The following is a 27,930-nucleotide window of genomic DNA, read 5'->3' as shown; positions in this document are numbered from 1 at the left end:
ATGTGAACATCCATGTGAACATCTACGTGAACATCCATGTGAACATCTACGTGAACATCCATGTGAACATCCACTTGATCATCCACGTGTCAACATCCATATCTTCCCTACCCATGGGCATCAGCAGGGTTTGGAAGGTACCTGCAGGACTCCTTGCACTCCAGCAGCAGCAGGACATCAGGAGTATTTTGGTTTTTTTGGCCAATCCTCTTTCTTCCCTGTTTCCCCCCATCCCAGGCAGCTGCTGCCCGTCCATCAGTGGCAGGGTTTCCGTGGATGATGGATGTGGCTCCCTGTTGTCACCCCAGGTTGGGTGGGGCTGGTGGAAATGTCACTGCCCATGGCACTAAATGACCTTGAAAGGTCCCTTTCACCCCAAACCCTCCTCTGATCCTCCGTGAAGGATTAAAGCTGGATCCCAGCGGGAAGGGAGATCCCAAGTCACTGCTGGGTCCCTTCCCACAGGAAACCATCTCATGATTTTCCCCCAAATCCGGGTTCTTGGCTTGATTTGAAGCTGCAGAGCCAGGCCAGGCTCCAAGCCAGGCCCAGCTCATCCCCAGCAGCTCAGCCTTGCTAATCCAGGCACTCAGCATTATCCTGGAATCAAGGACAACAGAGAGAAAAAGCTGTGTTCCCTCCTGGAGACGTGTCTGGCTGTAAGGCTGCCCCACAGTGCTGGTGGCACTGGTTTGATTGTCCTGTCACACCAGCAGATGGATTTATCCCACTTTTCCAAGCCAGCAGGGATGCTCCTGTGGGCTGTGCCAGGCAGGCAAAAGCCTCCTCCAGCATTGCCAGTGGAGGGCTTGGAAGCAAATTAAGTCTGGAAAGGTTTTTTCCCCCTCACTGCATCATCCCCTCCTGTCCCTGAAGGTCTGGAATGACGCTGGGAGACTGCTGGAAGCAGAGCCCCAGCTCCTCTGCTGATTTACAAGTAGATTGTGCCTGCAAAGGGGATGTTTAAGGAAAAGCATGGATGGGGAAGGTCTGGTTTTCCCAAAAGCACTCAGGGGCTGCAGGAACACGGCCACACACAGCAAAACCAGGCCTGGTGGGGTGGAGGCGCCCAGGCTGCCCCAGAAATGTTGATTTTTGTATGAACTGTGAGTAAACACAGAGATAAAAATGATCTACACATCCCTGAGAAATGCAGCCCACCAGGAAATCCAGCTGGAGCAGCTCCTTCCTACCTGTGCTGGGGAAAAGGAGCAGGAAAATGGAAAAGGGAAATCCACCCTGCCAGACAGAGCAGCATCAATCAGCTTTTAATTTCAGCTGCTCATTAGCTCATTTATTAGTCCATTGACTGAACCCCACGGTGTGGCACTCCTCACCCTCCCAGGAATATAAATTGGGACTCCTGTTAGGCCAGTGATATGGATACCACCTCTTGCAGCAGGAAGGTGATTTTTCCCTGCTCTGGAGCTAAAATAAATCAGGATTAATTCCTTTCGGAGCTTCCAGAGCCAGATGCATCCTGGCCATGCCCGTGCCTGACATCTGCCCATTAAAGTTGTGCAGAGATGCAGATCTGTAAATGTAATTACACAGCTCAGCTCTAATTTCCAACTCTCATTTAACAACTGACTTAGCAGCATCCAAACAATTCCAGGCCCATGGTTAATTCATGAGGATGCACAACTCCAAAATAAATTCAAAATCCTCAAAGAGTCCCCTGATGAATTGGGCAAAATTCCTAAGGGAATGTGGAGTGAGGGTTGCTGGTCCAAGGTTGGGGATGCTTTCCCAGAGAAAATTCCAGCCTGGGATGTGCTGCTTTGGCCACCGTGTCCTTGTTTCAGGAGACCTGGGCACTGAATTCCTGGAGATCCATTTCTCTGGAGATTTTAGGATTATGAACCCAGCGAGATGTGTTTGTTTTACCATCAAACACAAATCCTGGCTGTGCTTGGGCTTATTCCTGATCCTGCCTGATGGGAAACGCTGCCCTTTGATCCCTGGGATCCAGCTCAGGCTGGGAGCAGATCCAGCTCTGGAAAAGAAGCCAGAGTTTCACACCTTTGAGGCTGAAACACCTTTAGAAATCCTCTTTATCTTCTGCATCACAGGAAAAAAATGAGGGTTTTGGCATTGTTCCTGTGTCACAAAATCCCAGAATCCCGGGATGGTTTAGGATGGAAGGGGTTTAAAACCCATCCCATCGATGGGCAGGGACATCTTCCATAAACCAGCAGGACCCAAACCCCCTCAGGTGCAGGACCCTTCATTTATTTCCTATTCAACATACCGATGTATTTTGCCACGTTAATTCATTTTCCCTTAAGAACGCATCCAACTATTTCCATTTTTCCCATTTAATGCATTCTCCTGCTTCAAATCCCTCTCCTATTTCAGTGCTTCCTCCTATTCCAATGAATTCCCTCCACCTGCAGCCTCCCGCAGAGGCTTCCCCGGAGCTGCTGCTGCATCCAGGAGAAGCAGCCACCCCGATCCTGCTTTTTTTGCAGGATCCATCCCTGCCTGGGGACTTTTCCCGCATCTGCTCCCGGTCCCACCCATCCCTGTTTAATCTTTAGGAGCTGACTCACGGGGAAAGGCCGGCCTCATCTGCCGGGAATGTTAAACAGAGCTTTTTTAAACAAGGGATGGAAGAAAGCGCCCATCTGGCCGCAGGGAAACGTGCAGCATCCCTCTCCCTGCTGGGCAAGGGATGCAGGCACCGAGGCCGAGCCCCCGCCCAAGGAGCTGCCCCAGCTTTTGTCCCCAAAGCCACTGCAGCTCCGATGGAGGGGTTGTCATGGCAATAACCCCCGGATCAAACAATCCCGGGGAATGTGATGGGGATTCAAGCCCCGGGAGCCTGGAGAAGTGAGCCAAGAGGTGCCCCGGGAGGCGCTGGCACCTGCGCCCGGCTGGGCTCTGCCACATCCCCGCAGCCCAGCCTGGCACCGAGCCTCTCCTCGTGCTCAGGTTTGGCTTTGATTTCATTTTTCAGGCTCTGTGCTGCTTTGGTGTGCAGCTCTGAGCTTCACATTCAGTGTCGCTGAGCAGGGAGACAAAACAATTCCTTCTCCAGCTGGGCACCAAGGACACTTCCTTGGAGAAACCACATAAATCCAGCAGGAATTCCCTCACATCTCCCACACCTGAGTCTTGATTAACTCCTTTGAGTGGAGCTCCCACGAGGGGCAGAGCCCCCTTCACCAGTTATTCCCTCCCCTCTCCTGATGCCTCAGGTTTTGGCTTTTATAGTTTTTTTCAGGTTCTGTGCTGCTTTAGTGTAAAAGAGGTGATGTTTAAGGGATGGTGAGCTCTCTGAACAGGGCAGGGAAATAAAACAATTCCTGCTCCAGCTGGGCACCCAAATGATCCAAATCTCAGCCCAGGAGCACAAACAGCGTGGGCTGGAGAGAGAAAAACAAGCAGGGTGGGACTGCCTGGGCTGGAGCTGGAATGGGACAATGAGCTCCAAGGTGCCAATGGAGCAGAACTGATCATTTTGTGACCAATCATCCATTTTTTGGGACCATTTTGGGTCATTTGGGTGCAGCCCTGGCTGGGCTCTGGTGCTGCCCAAGGTGGATCCATGGAGGAGATCAATTTAATAAATCCTTTAATAAATCCCTGCTTTGTTCTGTGGCTCTGCTCAGCCCCTGCTCTGGGGCAGCTTCTCAAGGCATCACCCCCATTCCCAGGGCAATTCCTGGCTGGTCGGTGGCTCAGGAGGAGGATTTGCTCACTCACCCCAAGCTCTGTTTTAGGATTAAAGCCAGACCTCGCTTTTCCTTTTTGCTCCCACAGCAGAAATGTAAAAATGGGAAAGAACTGCTGGAAAATTCCAAATGCTGGACTGGGGATCAGCCATTGCACAGAATCAGCTTTTCTTTCTGATTATTCTGAAATAAAAAGCCCCATCTCAGCAGCTCCCAAAACCAGATTACAGAGGGAGTGGGGGAACTGGCTCTGATTTATCTCTGTGCTCACTCAGCCCATCCCAAATCCCAAACCACCACTCCAGCTCTCCCACCTCTCCTAGCAGGGACCTGCCCAACCTGCCCTTCCTTTATTTATCCCACAGGCATTGCTGACTTCCTTGTGATGCTTCAAATCCACGGGGAAAACACCCAGAGCTGTCAATAAATCATAGAGAAATCAGGAGGATCTCTGCAAAACTCTGAAAAATAAATCCCTGATTTTCCTGATGCTGCCAGGGTGCCACAAGGAGCTTGGGAGAGGGGAAGGAGCTGCTTTTGCACGGGCTGTTAAAATTCCCAGCACACGTACAGGGTAGACTGAAGGGCTGAATTTATTCCAAAGTCTCTCTCATTCCTTATATCCATTTGGAGCTGGCTCAGGAGATGCTCCCAAGGCAACAATAGCCAGAGAATTCAGGAGAAAGGCAAATATTTTCATCTGCTTTTCCTCAGGGATGCCATTTCAGACAACCCTGTTCCCATCTCATCCCTGAGACTCTGAGCCTGCATGGAATTCCAGCCCTTGGATCCATCCAGGGTGTGATTCCTCAGTGCTCCAGTGAAAAATGCAGCTGGAAAAGGTGTTTTGCAACAAATGGCACCAAAATCCCTTCAGGATCACAGACTGCTTGGGTTGGGAGGGATTTTAAACTGAAATCCATCCCCTGCCCTGGGCAGGGACACCTCCCAAATTGCTCCAAGCCCTGGGAGAGGCCTGGAAGGAGATTCTCTGGAAGGGTGGGAGGCAGCAGTTCTCCTGGGCAAGGCAAAATCTGGGAGCAAAAAATGCCCTCTGCAAGCTGCTACTGGAAATTCAGAGCCTCCGCTTAGAGGAAAAAAGGTCTAGGAAAAAAAAATCAACTTTTAGAAGTTTTCTAATGCTGATCTTTTGGAGGGTTTCATCTCTTCTTTTTTTGCTCTGTCTCATTGGAAAATCAGGAATTTCTGTGGTGTGCTTCCTTCCAGAACTTTGTGTCCAGAGTCAGCTCCTGCCCCTTCCCCTCAGGAATTCAGCTGGAGGCTCCTTGACCACTGTCCACCCCAGCCTGGGGGAACACAATGAATGGAGAGGATTTAAATCCATGAAAACTTCCCAAGCATCCTGCAGCTCTTCCCATCAGCGGCCCAGCAGCCAGGGATTGTTTTTCATCCCCCCACTCCCGGAATTTCAGGAGAAGGAACCCTTTGGAAATCCCTGCTCAAGCCTCTGGGTGATCAGGAGATGGATGGGCTGAAAGATGCTCCAGGGTGGTCCCAGCATTCCACGGATTTCCCATCCCAGGAGCTGGAAAAAACTCAGGGGAAGAGAGCTGGAAATCCTCATGGCCTTTGCCGTGCTGGGAGACCTCAGCAGGGAAATAAATAAAAATAAATGAAGCTGGGAATCGCTGGGATTTCTGTGGCAGTGCACCAGAGTAGGGGGAATTGTCCTTGCTGTCATCAGGGGTGTAAATCCCAGGATTGTCACTTTTTTGGGATGCTGCAGCACATATAGATAGAAGATCCCCTTTAAAAACAAATATATCAGTTATTTCCCCGGGTTTTTCCTTTGCTCCAGATCATTCCCAAGGTCTGCTGCCCTCTGGACAAGCTCCAGCACCCAAACCAGCTGGGAATTCTCCTGCTGGGCAGGAGTGGATCCCACTGGACTTGTGCTGTGAGAGATAAAATCCGAGTTATGATTAATGTGCTGCAGATAGAAACAGCACAAATGATCCCTGCAAAGTTATTTTCCTCTTTCATTTCTGCCATTAAAAAAAAAATAAATAAAGGAATTACTTTTAATATCCCTGAGTGCTGGAAATGTGAACATCTTGGAAATGCCTTGGAAAGGCTGGAAAGGATCCAGTCCTGGAGCACAAAAGTCTCACGCTCAAACCTCCAGTGAGGGTTTCAAAAAGTGATGGCTCGGAGCTGTAGCCATGGCGAGAAAACAAAATATATTGGGAAAAGAAACAGGAAAAGATGGGAAAAGGGGATTGAGGGCAGCTGGAAAGGAAGATGGGAAGGGAAGGGAAGGGAAGGGAAGGGAAGATGGGAAGGGAAGGGAAGGGAAGGGAAGGGAAGGGAAGGGAAGAGGAGAGGAGAGGAGAGGAGAGGAGAGGAGAGGAGAGGAGAGGAGAGGAGAGGAGAGGAGAGGAGAGGAGAGGAGAGGAGAGGAGAGGAGAGGAGAGGAGAGGAGAGGAGAGGAGAGGAGAGGAGAGGAGAGGAGAGGAGAGGAGAGGAGAGGAGAGGAGAGGAGAGGAGAAGAGAAGAGAAGAGAAGAGAAGAGAAGAGAAGAGAAGAGAAGAGAAGAGAAGAGAAGAGAAGAGAAGAGAAGAGAAGAGAAGAGAAGAGAAGAGAAGAGAAGAGAAGAGAAGAGAAGAATCCATTTGGAGTTTGGGTTGGAAGGGCCCTCAAAGCTCATCCAGCTCCAGGGGCAGGGACACCTCGCACCATCCCAGGTTGCTCCAAGGCCAGACTTTGCCCTGGCTGAGAACTCTGGAGCTGGGGGGATTTTGAGGATGGACCAGACGAGGCATCCCGAGGGTTTTTGGCTGAGCATCATCCCCGGGCTGGCCGGGAGCAGATTCCCGGCGGCTCCTGGGGGTGCCCGGTGCCAGCCCTGCCCGTGGGGAGAAGTTTGGCACCGCAGGGAGCCGCTGGTGTTTTCCCCACCGTGCCATGTGCGGGGAAAAGGAGGAGCGGAGGGAGAAAGCCCTTTCACCACGAAAATTAGGAAAGGAAAAGCCAAAAAAAAAAAAAAAAAAAAAAAAAAAAAAAAAAAAGCAAAAAGCTCCCCCCAGCCCAAGCCATTAGTACGGGCATTGTAGCATGAAACACAAACCCTTCCTCCCGAGCCACACAAAGGCCGGGCAGAGTAATTAATGCAATGAAAGGGCCGGGGCTTGCAGATGGAGATGCGGGAATAAAGGCGCTCCCCGGCGCTGCGCTGTCATGCATCGCATGCTGCATCTGTTATGGAAATCAGGGCTAGCGGGGCCTTTTGTTCGGGCCAAAGCCCTCCCAACAGGGATTTGGCCGCGGTAGATTTTCTTGTTATTAAACACGATCTCGGGCTAGTTGAGAGCAGATGCTGCCGCAGCGTTTGGAACTAAGAAGGGAGCTGGGAGCATCCCCGAGAAGTCTGGGAGGTTGCAGCCCCGCTCCCTGCTTTGCACATCAATGCTGCTGCCACCAGCTGAGCCTTCTGGGCACCCCCTCCCTGCATGGACAGCGCTCAAACCAGGACGTTTCTCCCTCTCTCAGCCCCTAAATTATCAGGCTAGCAGGGATCTGAAGCCTTGAGAGGAGGAACATCAGGAGATGGGCAAAGATTTTTAAAAGAGGCTCTCAGCTCGATGTGGTTTTCCAGGTTTTTATTCTGTGATGTCCAGGGGAAAGAGCGGGACGAGCAGGAAGGGTGGGGGGTTTATCCAGGCTCTGGACAGGGTGGGATTCTATGGGAAGGAGGGGTCCAGGTTTATCTGATCAGAGTCACGGAGGAAAACATGGCCTGAGCGCAGTGTAAAAAAAAATCATACGCTCCAAACACATCTCTGCCCTCCCCGTCCCCGCAAGGCACCCGAAAAGCCGCAAAATGTGATTAAAAATCCCTCTGATGTGCTCTGCGCTGGATGTTTGCCCCAGCCACGGTGAGGAAGGAGAGGAGCGGAGCAGCACGGGGATGTCGGGGTCACAATGGGAGGCGACAAAAACCACGGGAGAGTCCCCGCAGAGGCACATCAGCACCTGGGGGTGATGTCTGGGGGTTTGGGGTGGGATTGGCGCCGGCAGGTCCGGAGAAAAGGATCCCGGAGCTGGGATGTGCCGCAGCTCGGGGCGGGATGCGCAGGGAAGGGGCAGAGGTGCAGCTGTAGGAGCACATCCCGTTTGCTCAGGGGTGATCCCAGGTTTGCCAGGGAAGGGCAAAACTGCAAAAAACGGGCGTGGAGAAAGGGGATTTTGGAATCTGGGGTGGAATATTAAAGCTCAGCCCGTTCCATCCCTTTGTCATGTCCAGAGACACCTTCCACCATCCCAGGCTGCTCCAAGCCCTGTCCAACCTGGCCTGGGACACTGCCAGGATCCAGGGCCAGCCACTGCTGCTCTGGGCAGGAGGAGGGGTTTTCATGTCCATCCATCCATCCATCCATCCATCCATCCATCCATCCATCCATCCATCCATCCATCCCCTGCTGTGGACCACAGAAAATGAATAGGACAAAGAGCATCAAATTCACCCTGAAAAGGACAAAGAGCATCAAACGCATCCAGAGAAGGACAAAGAACATGAAAACGCCTCCAAAACAGAAAAAGTGGCACCAGAACACATCTTGAGAGGGGCAGAGAGCACCAAAACTCATCCTGAGAAGGACAAGGAGCACAAAAACTCATCCTGAGCAAGGCAGAGACCACTAAAACTCATCCTGATCATGGCAGAGACACCAAACACCTCCTGAGCAGGGCAGGGGGCACCAAAACTCATCCTGAGAAGGACAAAGAGCACAAAAACTGATCCTGAGCTGGGCAGAGAGCACCAAAACTCATCCTGAGCAGGACAATGAGCACAAAAACTCATCCTGAGAAGGACAAGGAACACCAAAACTCATCCTGAGAAGGACAAGGAACACCAAAATTCATCCTGAGCTGGGCAGAGAGCACCAAAACTCATCCTGAGAAGGACAAAGAGCACCAAAACTCATCCTGAGAAGGACAATGAGCACAAAAACTCATCCTGAGCTGGGCAGAGGGCACCAAAACTCATCCTGAGCAGGACAAAGAGCACAAAAACTCATCCTGAAAAGGACAAGGAGCACCAAAACTCATCCTGAGCTGGGCAGAGGCACCGAACACCTCCCGAGCAGACAAAGCTCAGCAAACCCGTGCTGCTGTGCCAGGCGGGAGCGGGCGGCAGGGCAGAGGGCAGTGCCCATCCCCACATCACAGACCTGCTGCTCCCACCAGCAGCACGGGGAGATTTCCCTGCACGCCAGACAAGAAATGAGTCAGGTCTGCTCGGAGGCAAGGGCTGAATCCCAATCTGCAGCTGCTCCAGCCAGGATGAGGTTAATGGCTCTGCTGGGAGTAACCCAAAACTCAGCAGGGCCACCTCCAGCTCCCTGACTTTGGGAGGTCTCGATTTTGGGGGCAGAAAATGCCCTGCAGCCTCACCATCTCTGGAAAATGGTGCAGCAGGATGCCACCAGCGCATTCCTGAGGCAGGGACACATTCCTGAGGCAGGGACACATTCCCAGCACTCTGGATCAGGCCAGGAAGGCACAGAGCTGCAGGAAAAAAGGGCTCCATCCCCTTTTCCCAGCAGGTTGCTGTCACTTTGTCCTCAGCGCCGAGCTCACACCATCCTGAGCCCCAACCTAACCCTCCTTCCTCCGCCCTCTTGTCCAATTCCCCATCCACTTTCAGCAGCCAAGATGGCGCCAGCCCCGTGAGGGGACCCGCCATCTTGGGCCAATTGGCGCCAAATTTTGACAAATTTCGCCAAATTTCGCCTTGCCGCTGTGAAACGGCGCCCAAAACCTCCCTTCTCCTCTCTCCCTTCCTGTCCCAGGGCTGTCCCAGCTCCCTGGAGGTGTCCCAGCTGATTTTTCATTTCCATGGCATCCTCTGCCCTCCCCAGGACACTCCAAGGCAGACCCAGGATCCCCAGTCCCGGTTGCTGCCCTGGAATTCCAGCCCTGGAATTAATTCTCAGCTCATTTAGTTGCTTCTTTCCAAACTCCTTAGAAGATTTATGAACCTGTTTTTCCAGGGATTCTCCATCTTGTCCCATTCCCGTGCCAGCCTTCCTGAAAAAGCCATGCAGAGGCTGGAGGTGCAACAGTGGCTGCTGCCAATTTAAAAGCTTAAACAGAATGTTTTTAATTTTTAAAAAAATTTTCCTGCAGCCCCTTCAGCTCCTTCATGTTCCCAGCAGGTCTTAAAAGTGTCCAAAATGACTTTGGATCCTGATCCTCAGGATCTGGCACAAGGAATGTTCTGCCACGTGAGTTTTTTTTAATCTTCCCCAAATGATTTTGGAGGATGAGGGATGAGAAATAATCCAAAGAGGAGAGAAAAGATCTCACCCAGTTTTCCAAAGGATCTATGAAGAAAGAATTCCCAAGTGGGGAAATGGGTTTTTAGCCCTCCACCCACCTCATGGCACAAACAGGACACAGGAATGCCAGGACAACTCACAATTCCAGGGATCTCTGTGGTGACAGCGACAGGGACAGATGGAAACACCAAAGACACCCTCAGATGGTAATTAATTAACCCCTCACTCATTAATTACAGCATCTAAAGAGCTGCTGGGTCATCAGGAACATCGGGGCAGACCCAAGGAACAGGGAGATGAACAGCTGCTGGGAAATCTGAGATGGAATTCTGAGATGGAGTTCTGAGATGAGAGCACCACCGGGAGACAATTCCAACCTTTCCAGCCTGGATTGGCACCAGAAAAAACCCTTGGGAGTGGAGGATGAGCTGCAGGTTCTGTGTCCCAGCAGGACCCAGGGGTTGCCAGGAGAACTCAGAATTCCAAGGATCTCCCAGCAGTGCCAGCATCAGGAACAACCCTTGGCTGGGAATGAGTTTTTCTGGCAAAGAACAACCCGCAAGCTGAATTTGAAAATGTGAAAAATCAGCTTGAGAGGGAAAGCAAAGCAACCCCCACGTGTTTGCTTTGCTCCTCTGCCTCTGGCATTTTTGGGAAACAACTCTGGGAGGGAACCCACAGCAAAGTGGAAAATTTAATGCCCAAAAGGCTGTTGCAAGAGAAAGATTCCTATTCAAACCCCAGCACAATTACGCCCCAAAACACACAATTATTCATCGTGAACTACCACACAAAGGCCATTTCCACTACAAGAAAATTCCTTTTTTTCATTTTTTTAATTCAAAGAAAAAAAAAGTATTTTAATAAATACTGCAGAAACATTAACCAAACATACAAAGTGACTTCAACAATTAAAAAAAAAAAAAGTAATGAATGTCCTGCTTTATAACAGTTATAACTTATTTTTCCACAATATTTAAATACAGAAAGAAGCACTTACCAGCTATTTTGTAATACTGCCCTAAGAGCACTGTTGCATCAGTTAAAAGCTTATTATGGTCCTTTTTTATTTGTGGGAAATAACCAGAATGGGAGTGAGATTTGTCTTCTTTTCTCAGATGAAACAAAGTGCTGGGAACACACAGAACTGAGATTTAATTATGAGTTCATCTTTACCTTTGCACGAGCGAACAGAGCTTTTAAACACTTCAAAAACGAAGCATCACCATTGGGAATGAAATGCTTGTCCTCCACAAGCACAAACCAGCCTGCTCAGAGCTTTGTCTCCTTCCTCTGGGAGAAGTTTGGCGAGTCAGGAAGAGTTGCAAACCATTGGAAAAAGGCTGATTTAATTCAGTGTAACAACAGCAAAAAGGGATTGGACTGAACCAGTTCACCCCATTTCAGGATTGGGGGCTGGATACTTTTGTGTTAATCCTAAAACTAAGGGCAGTATCCAGTTCCCACTGGGGACCCCTTAAGGCCTCACAGTTCTTCAGACCCCGTTTCCTCCCCAAAACGAGGAGCACCACAAAAGGCTCTGCTGGCTCATTTGCAGGTTTTTGAGGGGCATTTTTGTATTTTTTTTGCAGAGAACCACATCCCAGAATTTGTCTGCAGCTCTCTGCGGGATCCACGGGCTCTCCAGCTCCTGGGAGAAGCCCAAGGGGGTTTTTGGGGCTTCCCCAGGTGGGCAGTAAGGCTTAGGGAATGATCAGGGCTGGAAACCACGAAATCATTTGCCATCACAGCTCTCAGCACCTCCCACTTGAACCTACAGCAACGAGGCCACACAGAACACCAGGACTGGGCACCAATTCCACTCCACAGCACAACCACAAAGAGGAACAGCCGAGTCACAGCCCTGCAGGGCTGCTCTGCCCCCATTCCCTCCCCCCCAGACTGGATCCATCTCATCTCCACGGAAATTCTGGGAATCCTCAAACACTTGTCTTCATCCCCCACCGTGGATCAGCAAGGCAAAACTCCAGACTTCCCCCAAAAATTTTCCTCTAGGTGACACACACGGCCTCGGTATCCTCTCCATTTTCACAATCAGCTACTAAAAAAAAAATGAGATCAAATCCTTTGGAAAACCAACTCTAAGGTCACGGGGATAGGTCCTTAATGAGAAGGGCGTATTAATAACGTCTTCATTTCAAAAAAAAAAAAAAAAATCCCAATAAAGTATTATTTGAATGAAATCAAAGTGGCAGCATCCAGGAGCAGAGTGTTACTAAAAGAAACAAGCACTGTCCATGACATCTCTCCTTTGCAGGGTAATTTTCCCAATCATCCTCTCTTCTCTCAGCACATTCAAACATTTTCCCTTTTATTATTATTATTATTTTTTTGGCATTGTCTTCAACAGAAATTCCTGATGCCACCTCTCTCAGAGCCTTTTCTTCCTGCTGCTCAGTCCTTAAGTACAGTCTCCCGCAGCAGGAGAAGTCTCCATGAAAGCACTGGCAAAGCCCTCATTAAACACCCTGTGGCTGTGACTTCATTGAGCTCCAACCCCTCCTGGATCTTCCTCCTCCTCCTCCTCCTCCAGGAAATCCCAGCTCCTTCACATCACCGTGCAACTCTTGGCTTTGTCCTTTCTCAAGTCCGTGGCCACTGTGGACAGTTCTGGCCTGCCAGGCATGTGTGAAATTCGCTTTGTGGCCCTCTGAGATTTGTTTCGTTTCACATTTTTGTTTGTTTTGTTCACACACGCCAGGGTGGCGACGTGAAAAATGTCTCTGACACTGTTTTCTGACTGTAAGGCTGAGCATTCGATGTACGTGGCTGCTCCAATCTGTTTGGCCATATTTGCACCCTGAGGGGAAAAAGGAACATGTGATCAATACCAAGTTGTGCAAAATCTTTCAGCGCTGTTTCCCTGGAAAAACCAAAGCTAATTTGGGAAAACAAACAGAGATTTGTTTGCAGGAGGAGTTAAACAAGTGTCCAAGCGTTATCTGCTGTGCTGATAAACACAAAGTGGGAGAGAAAAGCAGCTCAGTGACTGCAAACAACTGAGCCAGGCCGTTTTCAGCAGTTTCACCTTAACTTGAATATGGGGATTTTCTGGAAAATTTGGCAGCTGAAATCTCCAGAGAGAAATTCTGTGCCTAAAGGAATAAGCAGCTGGAAGAACCTTGCTCCAGGAAGAGGGCAAAGTTCTTAGGGAAATGTGTTCTGGGAGAGTTCTATCAACTTCCTGATAGGGAACAGGGGAAAAAAGGGAAAAAGAGTTAAATGAGGGGTTATAGGAGCCCTTCTTTAGTGATTTTAAGCAGTCAAAGCAGGGATATTTGTTCCAGCAGCACAAGGCAAACAACCCAACATGTGACAGATGACAATAGCCCAGGATCCCACGGTGGATTTTGCTACAGGAACACAATACAGCATTATGTGAAAAAACAGGAGTTGTTCCAAGGAAATTTGATTTCTGAGGGGTGAATCTTTACTAAGTTACAAAAACCAACCACATCCTTGATTTTGCTACAGAACACAATGCAGCATTGTGTGAAAAAGCAGGAGTTGTTCCAAGGGAAATTTTGATTTCTGAGGGGTGAATCTTTACTTAAAGTTACAAAATCCAACCACATCCTTGAGGTGCCACTCCTCACACAGCCCTGTGCCAGCCTGATGGCACCAACCCCTGGGCATCCAGCCTCCTGTTTGCCCTGCAGTGATGCATCCCCTTATCAGTGGCAGGGGGAGAGGCTGATAAGGCAGCAGGAGCGTGTGGGAGCAGCCCTCCCCACAGTTAAACATCTCAGCTGAGCCTCGGAAATGTTTGCTGGGGTGGAGCTGCCTGAGCTGGGAGGCTGGAGCAGGGTGTCACCAGCCTGTCCTTCCCCTCCCAGGGCTTCCTGCTGGAGTGCAGAGCAATGGGAAAGCTCTGACTCCAATCCAGGGAATTTTAGAATTCCTGTGTTCTGCTGACTCCTGCTCCTCAGTGGTACAGGAATCCAGGGGAAAAAAAATCCACCTGCCAGCAGAGTTGTCATCACTCTCATGGAAAGACTTGATTTTATTGAAGTCCTGCCATTTTCCAGCCTAAACATCCTTAGTAAACCCACATCAGGAGCTGCTGCTTTGGAAAACGTGAGGGATAAACCTTCCCAAACTGGTTGCTGAAGACACTGAGGTGGCTCCTGGAGGTGCCACGGGGTGATTCAGCTGCCATGAATGATCACACACATGTGAGTAATAAAGGGAAGCTCAGCTCAGAGCAGTTTCCCTGCTCCCCACATCCTGCTGTCCCCCATCACCTGATTCCTTTCCCTTTTCTCTCCTCTAATGCCTGGCTCCAAACTTCTCCCTTCCCCAAGAGCAAAGAGCTCATCAAGAATTAAGATGCCTTCTGGTGTTGCTGCACCTTCAGAAGGAGAGACAAGAGGTTTTTTTAAGGAACTGGGGACAGATTATATTCCAACATAATGTCCTGATTCAAATGTGAAGTCTGCAGACAGCAATTTTACCAATTTGTCACTGAATAAACAGGATGTGTCACCTTTTAACTACACTAAAAAGCAGGAAGTTTTTTAACAACTCACCTAAAAAGCAACTAGCAACCAAAAAAGACAACAATTTATGACGTTTAAAGGAACGATTTCATGATGCGTTGTGGGGCTGCAGGATTTCCTTTAGCCCTAAACAGTTTTCAAACCCACCTCCCACCCACACCAGAGGTGCAAACCTGCCTTTGAGGCTGCACTGGTGTTATCCTGGGGGGGAAGGTGGTCACAGTGAGACAGAAAAGGGGTTTTTTCTTCCCTCCTGAAGGACAGAAAAGGAGGTGGCCCCTACCTGGTCGTAGGACACGGGGGTCTGCCTGTGGTTGGAGAGCTCCACCAGCGTGCTGACATCCGTGCGCAGGTCCGACTTGCAGCCCACCAGCAGCATCTTGGTGTTGGGGCAGAACTCCTGGATTTCCCCTTTCCACTGGAAAATTCCAAGTTGTTAATTGTTGTTAATCCCTGGCTGCTGGGAAATTCAGACTTTCTGTGCTGACAGGCACCGAACCCCAAAAAAACCGCTGCATTTGAACTGAGAAGGCTCCAAAAACTGATTAATAACGCTGAAATTATAGGGGTGTAGCTTGAATAGAAGTGTGTAATATCACGTAGTATTACTTGTATTGCAAAGTAATAACTAAGTTAAATCAAAATCAAACCCCTCAGAAAAACTTGTAAGTTTTGTATTACAAAACTTAAGAGTTTAAAGTTTTAGACTATAGTAATATATATTAAACAAGATAGAAAGTTTTAAGACAAAAGTTAGTCCTTCTTTATGAGTTTGGGTGGTATTGTGTAATTACATTAAAAAAATCCACATTACAAGCCATGAGTAGTTAGTTATTAAGTTCAAAATAAAAATAATTTAGGTGTCATTTCCTAATTAGACAGTTTACCCTTAAAAAACCTTGTAAAAACGAATTAGAACTCAGCTTTTAGTTTCTTAAAGTAAAATAATGTAGAACTCAGTTCGCAAAACTGTAATATAAATAAAATCCAATCAAAATCCAAACAAAAAAATCTCATCTCACGCATTTAATCCCAACCCTAACAAAAGAAAAAGATAAAACTCAACAGTTCATGGTAACAACTTTAATCAGTCCTGACGTCCCAGGCTGAAATATTTTTATGTAATGGTTGGATTTGCCTTCAAGGTAATTCTTTGAAGGCGTCAGCTCCAGCAGAAACTTGGTCAAGGATGAAATCTCCCTATCTCACACACTCATGAATTCCAGTGGCTTATTAATCAGGAGGGAATGAGTTGAGATTATTTACCCACATGAGTTTGCAGAGCTGCTGTTTCTCACACCCAGCCCCAGCCAGTGCAGAAATGTGTCCCCACCTTCAGTTTTGTACAACCACAACCCCAGCAGGGCTAAATGTGGTTTTACTGCTGCATTCTCACCCCTAAAACTACACAAATCTGAACCAGCAAGGAGCCCCTCAGACAGAACTTGGGATAAATTCACTGGGTTTCACCTTTCTGCAAGGTTATGTTGGGAACTCAAAGCCAAAAACTTCACAGCATAATCCAAACATGATATTCCCCAAAATTTAAGGCTGTAATTTGGGTTAAAATGCATTTTAAGAAAAATCTCTTGCAGGATTAAGTAACCAGCATTAACAGGGACAGAAAAACCACAGTTCTGGATGCTTTTTGATACAGACAGAGTAGTTTGGAAGTATTTTTTGTAGGCTATTCAGAGCATTGTAAAGCACTTTTATCCCAGTGAGACAAGAATCACTGGTCCAGCCTCAGAAAAAAGGAGGAACTTCAGGTCATTAAGGCCCAAACCCACAGTGAAGCTGAGTCATGGTCAGCAGCCAGGAGAGGAGCAGGACCACCCTGCAAACACAGAGCTGGGTTATGAAAATTCCATTTGGGCTGGTGGGAAGTCTGACCCAAGCTGGGATCAGGGATCTCACGGAGGGCTTGGGGCAGGGCTGCATTTCTGTGCCACTGCCAGCTCTGCTGGTGGCTTCCAGAGGCATTTGTCACTGCTCCTTCCAACGCCAGCCTCACAAATTACGTAAGGCCGTGGCAGAAATCCAAACACTCCATTTTTACCCAGCAAAGTTTCCCAATCTTGTTACAGGAACATGTGACATGCAATTTCTTACAGCACCTCACACCACCCTCAACAACTCCTTGCTGTCTCAAGGCTGAGGAATGAGAATCTCCTTCAGCTCCAAGCGTCCATTAGCAGAGTTTTTGTTTTCAATTAGCATCCACCCCCTTTCAAACAAACGACCTCAAATTAAAGCACCCTCCTGTCATCGCTCCATTTAAAGAAACAAAGTGGAAGTTTCCAGTGTAGGAACAGCACCCCTGCAGGGATTTCAAGATGAGCTTCTCCAGCAGAACTGTGCTCAGGGCTTGCTCAAACACTTGCCTTTTTTAGGACACTGTCCAGGGTTTCTGGGCGACTGATGTCAAAGCAGATCAGGACAGCATCAGAGTCGGGGTAGGAGAGCGGGCGGACGTTGTCGTAGTAAGGAGAGCCTGCAGGGAAAACACACAAAATCCTCATTAATTGCTGTTTTCATTTTCCTACAGCCATTCAGACAGCCTGGAGAGGCTTTCAGTGACAGCCCCCCACCGTGATCCATCACCCACCAAAAGCTCGGGATGCTCCCAGGGAGATGGAAAAGCCTCAGCCCAAGTTTAAAGCCCAGCAGGGGAACAAATCCTCCAACCCCAAAGGGCTTTTCCTACAGCAGATTTGAAATTCCTCAGTTCTGGATGCTCCCAAGGAGATGGTAACAGCCTCAGCCCAAGTTTAACCTGAAGGGGAACAAATCCTCCAACCCCAAAGGGCTTTTCCTACAGCAGATTTGAAATTCCTCAATTCTGGATGCTCCCAAGGAGATGGAAACAGCCTCAGCCCAAGTTTAAAGCCCAGCAGGGGAACAAATCCTCCAACCCCAAAGGGCTTTTCCTACAGCAGATTTCAAATTCCACAGTTTTGATTTGTCTAACAGTTAATTTAAAACAAATAGCTCCAAGTGCAAAAAGCATCTTTAGTTGTCACATTGGCAGTGCTCAGAAGAAACTCTTGCTTCAAATTAAAGAACTTGTTGAAGGAACAGATTTCCAGCAGGGAAAAATCCCAATCCTGTAGGCAGGCATGCAAATTATTTGTCACAAAAAGCCTCATTAATCTGTAAACCAATAAATGTTTATGTTTAGCCCATAAACCAGATTTTTATCAACAAGATCAAAGCTAATTTAGTAATCTGGGGGAACAGATGTAGATACAGTACTGCTCTTTGTGCTTGTTTTACTTGCAGGCCTGTGAAGGGATTTTCTGGGGTTTTTTTTTAACAACAATCATGATGTGAAGAGTTAAAATCTGTCCAGAGTTAAAAACTGTATTTTAATCATCTAGTGAATCTGTCTAGGGAAAAAAAAAAATTAAAAAAAGAAAGAAAAAATCTTTGTGTTTTCTACTAAGTTGTAGTCACTCAACCACCATTAGGTTTGGCTGAGCTTCACTCCCTGAGGAAAATATATTTCTTAATGCATTTAAAAGGGTATTGAAACCAGTTCAGTGGCCCAACAGGGCAAGGGCTTGGTCAACTTAAAAATTCATTTTCTCAGCCATCCTACATCCTTATTTCTGTAAATCCTAAAATACAGCAGACCCTAAACCACAGCCCGGAACACCCACCACAAGAACCAAGTTTCCAGGAGTTTGGGGGGTTATCAGCTCATTATCCCACGGATTTCCCAGCTCTCCAGAACTAATTGGCTGCAAGGTCTCTGGTTATTAACTGGATTAGAGGAATGGCTCAGGTTTTTCCCTGACAGACAGCTCAGGCTGTTGCACAGGGAATGGTGTGAAGGGCTCGCAGATGACTTCACTTGGAAAGCTTCTCCTGCACGGGAAAGGAGGCAAGAATCCCAGGAATGTTGTTTTTGAAATGAGGAATAACACATGGGGAGTGAAGCATTACCAAAGTAGGTAGCAGAAGGTAATTTGGTGAACGAGAGAAGGATTTAATTCGAATGCTCATCTCTGTAAATGATGTCAATCTGACAGAGCTGTCAGAAAAGGCTCTTCACACCCCACTTCAGCTGAATTCAGCACAAATGACACGTTGGGAACAAATCTCAGCGAGGTGACCCGGAGTTAACTACTCACTGCAGCTATCAATGAGCATTTTGCACTGCTAATTACACCCCACTATCTCCAGCACTGCTATTACAGCCTGTCCTGCAGCCCCAGGGATGGGTTACTTGCCCTGCAGCCCCAGGGCTGGGTAATTTGCCCTGGACACAGAGGAACTGCAGCAAAAGTGGCACCCAGAGCCACCTGGGTGACACGAAAGCACTGCCAAGTCTCCCTGAACTGCAGCAAGCAAGGGCAGGATTGAGGGAATCCTTAATGGGTGCTGGCTAGAAAGGAGTCTCAGCAAAGCCTCACCCAGAAACTCATTCCTCACACAAATAAATACCTCTGGGCTCACTCAGCAGCTCCAGGGATCCCATTTATGTCCAGGAGATGGATTTGTGCTCAGAGTCCCCACCTCCAGCCCCAAAACTCCTTCCCACCCCAGCAGCTGGAGCTGCTTTGCTTGGAAGGTTTTTCTTTTCCCCCCTCCTTTGAATTTCTCCTATTTCAGATGCTGAGCTGGAATAAAAGCACTTTTAGCAAGCTTAGGAGGGATATTCCCCAGCTTTTCTGCAGGCTGGTGTGTGGCAGAACAAACAGAGCCCATTTCAACTGCTCGAGCTGCAGGATCCACAAAGGAAATTTCCTGCTCTCATTTATAACCAAACCTTTATTCCTGTGCAAATAAAGAGGGGCTGCAGCCCTCGCTGTGCAGGCCTATTCAAGCTGGCATTTTCATCCCTTTGCCCAGAGAAACCCTCAGAAGGCAGGAATGTCAGGAATGAGGCTGGCTCAAGTCTGAACAGACAACTCCAGCACAGCCCAGCCTGGCTGCTCCCTCTTTTTTTTTTTTTTCATGTTCCTTCGCAGTTTTGAAGCTGTGCCAACCCTCGAAAACAGAAGGAGAATGTGGAACTGGAGCCATGGTATTTGTGGGGAGAGAAAAAAGAAAAAAAAAAAAAAAAGCCTATTTGTGTTTGGGATTCTGTTCCTGCGAAATAAAACATTTTTTGGCAAGGACAACATGGGTGGTTTTTTTCAGTTTTACCAAGGAGTTGCTGATAAGGCTGTAGTTCGTTTTTCGTTGTGCTGGACATTTATTCCAGCTGCAATCCTTTTTTAAAATTTTGTCAGCTTTAATCATTTCAGCCAAAAATACTCGCAACATTAAGGATGGTCTGCTTTTGAAGCTTTATGTTTCATGCAGAGTTCCAACAGAAATTCAGCTTTCAGACTAAATAAAACCCCTCCCCAGCAATATGGTTGGGTTTGGTTTAGAGGGGATGCCAAACTTAACTTTAAATATTGCCATCTTAATAAAGAACGGAATGGCATCATTAAAAGCTGAAGAATATTTAATTTTTGGGTGGTTTAGCAGCACTTGAAGGCGCTGGATCAGTGTTTGGCTGGAAGATGCAAAGGCACCAGGAGGGTTCAGTGACAGGCAAGACTTTCTTATTTCCACAGCAGCAAGCAGCCACCAGGAATTAGGCTTTGGAGCCTTTTGGAGCCCAGTCAAGTGAAAGAACAACAGATGAACAGCAGCATTCTCACTCCCAAAGCCTTGGGCTCACTAATTATCACAGCAAACACTGCCTGCTCCAAGGAGCTGATTCAGTGCTGATGGTTTTACTCCTTAAAAACAAAAAGAAAACCCAAAAAAAACCAACAAAACCAAAATAGACCTGGGATGGCTGAGATGGATTTCCAGTGCAGCTTATCACCAAGCAAGGATATATTAAAATATTCAATTTTCTGTAGGATCACACCTCCGAGGGAAAACTTTGGGAGGGCACTTGGCATTCCCAGGTATCAATTCTAATGAATTCCCTTGTAAAAGTAGTAAGAAAACCCTGCTAAAATGGGCACCTAAAACCAGAAAATCACAGAATTTAACAAGAATTTTCTGGGAGGCAAAGACAGCAATTGGATTTTTCCTTTGCCATCATTACTGCCAGGGAATTTGGGGAATTAGCAACTTTAATTCCTCCAAGTTTCAGCTTTCTCCTGAAAGGTTTCAGCACAAAACTTTCCAATTATTTCTGTTTGTCTATGGACACTGAGTACATGGTATACAGTCAAAAATCACAGCAAAACCAACTTGGCTCTCAGCTCCAAGGCCCTTCTGGATTTAATTACTTGCTAATCCCCAGCAGTTGTAAGTATTTCTGGCCCTGTTGAGAATTATTTTATTGGAGTAGCCACGGTTCAAGCAATAAAGAAACCCCCTAAAACACATTTTAGGGAGACACAGGTATGTACACCTAATTAATGGTATTTCTAAGCCACAGCTGCTGTTGTCCTAGCAAGAAATATAAATATCAAAGAAGCCAAGATAAACTTGATAAATGCAGATTAGATGGTGGATAAGGGCAACTAATACAGATTTTTTTTTCCTTCACAGTGGCCCTGAAAGTACAAGATGAAGCTTTTAACCTGGAAAAACTTTTAATATTCCACCTCACACAAGGAGCAGAGCTCCTCAGCAGCTCAAGCCTGCCACATGTTACCACAGAGCAGAGTAATTTATGGTGTAGTGAGATTGCAACCAGACATTCCTGCTTTGAGAGAGGGCTGCTAGTCCCAAACCCCATTGAAATTCTACTTGGCAAGTGCCTCCCTTAATGCTGTGGCTAATTTAAATCCTTCTAATGACTTGCAGAACTAGACAGCACCAGCAAACATCTGAATAATGAATCCTCCCGTTCCATTCCACTCTTACTTGTCCCATATTCCTATGGGCAAATCCAAGATGCAACAACAATTCCCCATTGCATTTTATATTTTCTAGCAGCTGCATGACACCAAGAAGTTCTCTGGTAAAAAAACCATTATTGTCGTTGGTGCATAAAGAATTATAAACCAAAACTGTGGCCTGTTTTCACCCTCACACAATTAATTTAATCAATGGCCACAGCTTTTCTGATTTTCCCGGTGAACAAAAAAGGAGTTGGAGGTGGCAGCACATCCTTCCAAAGGATTCACTGCAAATCCTGATTATCAATTTTAATTCAAGGGACTAATTGGCAAGGCTGTTAAAAGTTCCCAGTTAAAAAAGAGTTAAAGATTAATACAAAATACTGATTGAGTCATCTTGGGAGCATCTGCAGCATTTTGCAAAAAAACTCAATTAAACAGCATCTTTCCCCCCTCCCAAGAGATATTCAAGCACCACAAAACCTGCAGCCATCACCTCCCCCGTGTTGCAATGATCAGCCATCTTTTGAAGTTAATTAGATTTAGTCCTGCTTTAAAAATGCCATTCAGACATCTCTTCTAACTCAGTAGAAGAGCAGGACAAAGACTTGTAAAAATTAAATTACCAAGACTTTCAGATAAGGGTAAAACACTCCCTAATCTTCTGCTGTCTCTTATCTGCTGATGAGATTTTGCTCTGCGTTAATGGGCTTGGGCAGAGTTGGGTTTTTGCACTGGGTGAGAAGGGATGCTGTTTTCAGGGAGCCAGAATTCCTGATCCAGAGTCCCACAGCCACAGGATCCACTCAGTAACACTCTGTAAAACCAGGCACTGGGTCCTTCAAGTATTTCCTCTTCACTCCAGGATGTCAGGCAAATCACCCACTTGGTCCCAAGCTTCTGACTCAAGCACATTTTCTCTGAGTTCCAGGACAGAGGACAAAGGCTGGCAGGTGTTTTTTCTTCCACTGCTTTTGTCTTTTGAAGTGCTAGGGAATATTTCATTCCATGGGTGTCTCCAGCCTTTGACAAACAAATTCCAAACCTTCCCACGTCCAGCCCGTGTGCGTGTTGTATGTTAATAAAGATAACATTTTCCAAAATAACTAATAATTTTTAATAAGCCCTTGCTCCATAGTTCCAGCCAGCTTAGTAATCAGCATGAAAGCTCCAACCAGACATACTCCAGAAATCTGCAAGTCTCACTTGGCATAAGATGAAGAAAAAAAAAATCAGTTCAGAGCAAAGCTGATACTGGTTGTGGGCAGAGGCTGCCTTTTCCCAGTAATCGTGTTGCAAGAATTTGGAATCATTTCCTCAACAGCAAGAGGGAAGCCAACCCGCCGCCTAAACTCCTCTTTTAAACAGGGATTAACATTTTCATTCCTGGTAAAAGAGCTGCTGTCGCACTGAGGAGGAACTGCCGGGTCCAAATTCAGCATTAACGAGCCATCTACACAGAGACAGAGAGGGACTGCGTGTTCTGCCAAGTTCCTGCAGGTTTTTTTGCCAATCAGCTCTGCAGATGATGTTGATCCACACCTCTGGTCATGGTTCCTGGTTGTCATTCCCCCCTGGACATCCTCAGCTCTCCACAGGCAGAGCCACCCTGGCTCCCCACGCTCCTCTCCAGCACTGAGGCAGCAATTCTGGGGTGCTCCCTCACCCCCCTGGGCTGTAAGTGCTGCCCAATTATCCAAATTATCAACGACAGACGGATCTAGAGGAGCTCCTGTCTCAACATGTGAGCAGAGCCAGCCAAACACCAAAGCCCTCAACCTTGGAGGCGTCTGAGCCGGTTTCTTCCAGGTAAAACTGGAAGAATGAAGAGCCTGATGGGGGAAAGGATGGTTCCCTTTGCATCCCAGAGATTCAGAGATAAATTCTACAGCTTTTCCCTAAAAGCCGTTCCAGGCCTTAGAGACTCTCTGGAACACCGGGAAGAAAAGTGCCGCGTTTTGTAAAAAACCAAGGAGGCATTAAGGAGCTCCAAAGCGAGCTGAAATAATTCACCATCAGCACATAAACACCTTTTCCCTCTCCTACGAGGCAAAGCGGGGCTTGCAGGCAGCAGAGGAGCCGAGGTACCCCCGGATCTCCCCAAGAAGCTCCTTCCAGCCAGGCAGGTGAGAACGCATTCCCCTGCAATGCTGACAAACCGCTTCCCGGAGCCTTGCCCACACCCTCAAACCAAGCAGATCGTGCAAGGACAGCTGAGATTTTTGTCGAAAAGCTCTCGGAAGCAGCCGCACGCCAGGACCGCCGCTCCTCCCGAGATCCCCCCACCACCGAGTCCCCGGGATGCGAACGGGAGCGCTCACCCGAGGTGTCCCAGAGGCTGAGCTCGATGCGCTGCGTGTCGATCTCGAAGCTGGCCGTGTAGTTCTCGAACACGGTGGGGACGTAGCTCTGCCGGGAGAAGCGCACCGTCAAACCCGCAACCATCGCCGCCACCCCGGCTCCGACCCCCGAGCCCGGCTCCGAACCCCCGAGCCCGGCTCCGACCCCCGAGCCCGGCTCCGAACCCCCGAGCCCGGCTCCGAACCCCCGAGCCCGGCTCCGAACCCCCGAGCCCGGCTCCGAACCCCCGAGCCCGGCTCCGAACCCCCGAGCCCGGCTCCGAACCCCCGAGCCCGGCTCCGACCCCCGAGCCCGGCTCCGACCCCCGAGCCCGGCTCCGACCCCCGAGCCCGGCTCCGACCCCCGAGCCCGGCTCTGACCCCCGAGCCCGGCTCCGAACCCCCGAGCCCGGCTCCGACCCCCGAGCCCGGCTCCGAACCCCCGAGCCCGGCTCCGAACCCCCGAGCCCGGCTCCGAACCCCCGAGCCCGGCTCCGAACCCCCGAGCCCGGCTCCGACCCCCGAGCCCGGCTCCGACCCCCGAGCCCGGCTCCGACCCCCGAGCCCGGCTCCGACCCCCGAGCCCGGCTCCGAACCCCCGAGCCCGGCTCCGACCCCCGAGCCCACCCCGGGCTCCCACCCCGGCTCCGACCCCCAAACCCAGCCCAGCCCCGACCCCCGAGCTGGCTCCGACCCCCGACCCCGGTTCCGACCTCTGAGCCCAGCCTGACTCCGACCCCCCAGCCCCGACCCCCCAGCCGGCTCCGACCCCCGACCCCCCAGCCCCGACTCCCGAGCCCGGCTCCGACCCCCGAGCCTGGCTCCAACCTCCGAGCCCAGCCCAGCCCCGACCCCGACCCTCCATCCCCGACCCCCGAGCCCAGCCCGGGCTCCCACCCCGGCTCCGACCCCCGACCCTCCATCCCCGACCCCCGACCCCCGAGCCCAGCCCGGCTCCGACCCAGCCCGACCCCCGAGCCCAGCCCGGCTCCGACCCAGCCCGACCCCCGAGCCCAGCCCGGCTCCGTCCCGCTCACCTCGGGGAAGCAATCCTTGGCAAAGACGTGGAGCAGCGCGGTCTTCCCGCACTGGCTGTCCCCCACCACCACGATCTTGCACTTCACGTTCTGGTTGGGATCCATCACCGCCTTGCTCGATAACTTCTGGCTCGCTCTTCTTTCCTTCATTGATCTCCCCTTAAGTCCCTCCGGCCGGCCACAACAGAAGAGAGGAGGGGAAAAAAAAAAAAAAAAAAAAACCACCAAAAAAACCCAACCAAAAAACCAAACCACACCCGGGCTCCTCGCGAAAAAGGCAAAGATAACGTGAAAAACACAATAAAGCCGCTGCGGTGGAGAAAGAGGCAGAGCCGCGGACGCGCCGCCGCCCGCCCGCCCGCCGGTCCCGCGCTCACTGCTTTGTCCCCCCGCCGCCGGCCCCTATTTATAGCCTCGCTCCCGCCAATCACCGCCCGGCGGCGCGCGGGCCACGCCCCCCGCCGCGCGCCGCCGGGGCAGTGCGCCCCCTAGGGGAGGCGGGGGGGCGGTGAGGGGGGCCCGGCGCCCTCAGGGCGATGGGGGCGGTAAAGGAGCGGGCTGGGGGGTTTTATCTGTGGATTTTATCTGAAAATGTCTGCGGTGTGAAAGGGAACGGCGGCATGTGGGGCTCTGCGGCCTCCGGAGGCGGTCCGGGCATCCCTCAGGGGGTGCCTTGGGATGGGGTGAGGGATGGTGGGGAGAGCTGAGGAGAGGGGATGAGGAGGATGAGGGGGATGAGGAGAGATGAAAAGTGATAGTGCTTGTGACGGTGCACAAAGAAGCTTTTCCCTCAAAACATGGTCACAAGGAGTGTGTGGGGATATCACAGAAACACAGAGTTACCACAAAGATCATGGATCCAACCCCTGTGCCTGCGCACACACCCCAAAATCCCACCCTGAGCATCCCTGGGAGCACCGACCATACTCTCCTGGAGCTCTGGCAGCCTTGGGAATGTGCCCATTCCCTGGGGAGCCTGGGCAGTGCCAGAACCTTTCCCTAAAATCCACCCTAAACATGCCTGGACACAGCTCCAGCATTCCCTGGGTGCTGTCCCTGTCACAGGGAGCAGAGATCAGCGCCTCCCAACCATCAACATCCTCCTGGTTTTTCTCCTCCTGGACACAACCCCAAGCGAAGCTGGCTGGGGTTCAGCAGAGGATTGAGCATCGTGCCTGAAAGGAGAGCCCCGAACAAGGGGTGGTTTGTGAGCTGCTCGTGGCACTCATCTCCCTCAAGAGCTCCTCTCTTTTCCCGTATGGCAGCCGGATCCCTGGAAAAGGCGCTGGAGCAGAGCCTTCCTCCCCTCCCTCCTCCTTTCTGGCTTTGCTGGAGCAGCCGGACACAAGGGTGGCCTCGCTGAAGGTGCAGCCTTGGCTTTTTCCCTTGAGTCACCCAGGTCATGAACCCAGCCCGTGTCAGTTCTGGGCTGAAACGTGAGCAATTCATCAAGTTTTAAAACAACATCCTGATAAAAGGACGGCGCCCTTCGTGCCCGTTTGGCCGTGGGGAGATGCTGCCCTGACTCACGTGATTGAATCTCAAAAATGGCATTTCAAAATTCCGTGCGGATATTTTTGGGGTTTGTTCTGACGCGTCACATCTTTTGCCGGTCAGATTACTCATTTCGGAAGAATTGGTTTCTGTTTGGAAACAACGTGTAAAACACTAAAATTTGCTCTGTGTGCCTTTTTTGCAAGGCCCTGGAGCAGACAGATTTCCATCTTTTTTTTATGTTTTTAAATTAAAAGCTGCTCCTTTGCAGTATCCATCCATCCCTGCTGCCATCCCTCTTTAGAAAAATGGTGGAATGGGAGGAGTAAGCAGCGAAAAAAAAAATTAATGCTCACAGGAAGCTGAGTTTCTCCCTTTTGTTCAATATTGGAACAGGAGATAAACATGGAAAAATAAAGAAATAAAGTTGTGTAAATGCTCTCAGGTGTTTCCCAAAGGGCAGAAAATCCTAATTTTTCTGCCTTTCCCTCTGCTCCACACTGGAACACGGCGCAGCCTCATGGGCAGAGGATGGTGGGATCAAGCTCTGGAGTTTCACCTCCGGTTCCTTGGGAGTCCAACACATCATCCAAGGAGTATCTTGGATCTAAGGAGAGAAGAAGACGGGGTTGAAAGATCTCTTTGTTCACCCTGAGTGGGAGCTGGGTGTGAACATCTGTTCCTGATCAATCCACCGGGCACCTCCGCACAGATGGACGCAAGATGGACCAAAGCTGGTGCTGATCCTGCCCATTCCTTGGTGCTTTGGCTTCCTCTGAGGGGGAACCGGTCTCCTCCAGGGTCCTGGAGGAGACATCTCCCTCACACAGCTCCTGTGGAAAATCTGCCTGCATCCAGCTATGCCTGGAATGTGGAAACTTTAACGCATGAGGAACCCTTACTCATCCTGAGCAGAGAGCTTCCATCAGCAGCTCCTGGTGATATCATCCTCGCCTGATTTGCTTGCTGCCAACATCACCCAGCCCATCCCCAGGGATTTCGGGTGCTTTGGGCACTGGGGACAATCCTTGGAAGCCGCCAGCTTGTTGGAATTCCTTGGAGAAGCTGCTCCAGATCCGTTAATCCCCATAAACCCATTATTCATGTCAAACCCTTAAGTTTGATGCCTTTTCCCATATCCCAATAGCCACGGGGATAACGCGGTGGGGGTTGATGTTTCCACCAGGGTTTTTCACACGCAGTCTGGATTTTTGATTTGTAGGGCTGAGTTTTGTGCTTTGCTTCATTCAAATTCCCCGTTTTTCTCCAGATCTGATCAGAGCCTTTCACAGTTTCTCCTCTTTCCATCCCAGAAATCATGATGTGTATATTAATAACACACACACAATTTGGGATTGGCGTGGTAATGACTCCTGATCCCATCTAAGATTTCATGGGAATATCAAAATACATTTTTCTCCCCTCACAAATAATCTGCCTGAGCACTTTCTATGACTGCAATAAACCAGCTGAGAACAAGTGCTTTTAGTTTCAGAATAACTGCTTGATGATTTAAATCTAAAATTGCTCTCCGGATCTCTCTCCCTTCAATGCCAACCACTAAAACATCCATGGAAAAAACTGAATAATATACATAAAACATGGATTTTACACATCCCACCCCTTCTCCACGCTGCTGGTGTGCAGCTAAACGCACATTAAAAGAACCTTTGCAAGGTTTAAGGTTGGATATTTGCGGATTAGGAAATGCGTGTTTCCTGCGTGGGGGAGCGTGGGCTCCCTCGGGAATGCACGAGG

The 27,930-nt window shown here is 49.4% G+C and overlaps 1 protein-coding gene across 1 annotated transcript; it reads right to left on the bottom strand.

Moving 5' to 3' along the window:
• Positions 1-10,796: 10,796 nt before the first annotated feature.
• RND3 (Rho family GTPase 3) lies at positions 10,797-25,056 on the bottom strand. Its single transcript, XM_021535420.4, has 5 exons — positions 24,679-25,056; positions 23,624-23,711; positions 16,884-16,993; positions 14,783-14,917; positions 10,797-12,800 (listed from the first exon to the last, which is right to left on the bottom strand). Exons 1-5 carry the CDS (start codon positions 24,826-24,828, stop codon positions 12,549-12,551), a joined length of 735 nt encoding a protein of 244 aa, XP_021391095.1. The 5' UTR covers positions 24,829-25,056; the 3' UTR covers positions 10,797-12,548.
• Positions 25,057-27,930: the final 2,874 nt, after the last annotated feature.

This window comes from Lonchura striata, chromosome 7 (genome assembly GCF_050655825.1).
Source record: "Lonchura striata isolate lonStrDom1 chromosome 7, ASM5065582v1, whole genome shotgun sequence".
In the NCBI taxonomy this organism is placed as follows: Eukaryota; Metazoa; Chordata; class Aves; order Passeriformes; family Estrildidae; genus Lonchura; species Lonchura striata.
The sequence above is the reverse complement of the archived record's forward strand: the minus strand, read 5'-3'. Positions and strand labels throughout refer to the sequence as shown.

What these genes read in the sequence shown, in the direction of transcription:
- RND3 (XM_021535420.4), bottom strand. Translation starts at nt 24,828, where the DNA reads ATGAAGGAAAGAAGAGCGAGCCAGAAGTTATCGAGCAAGGCGGTGATG. An exon ending in CCAAGGATTGCTTCCCCGAG is followed by an intron (nt 23,712 to 24,678) that starts GTGAGCGGGACG and finishes TTCTCCCGGCAG; the next exon opens with AGCTACGTCCCCACCGTGTT. An exon ending in CAGCCTCTGGGACACCTCGG is followed by an intron (nt 16,994 to 23,623) that starts GTGAGCGCTCCC and finishes TTTTCCCTGCAG; the next exon opens with GCTCTCCTTACTACGACAAC.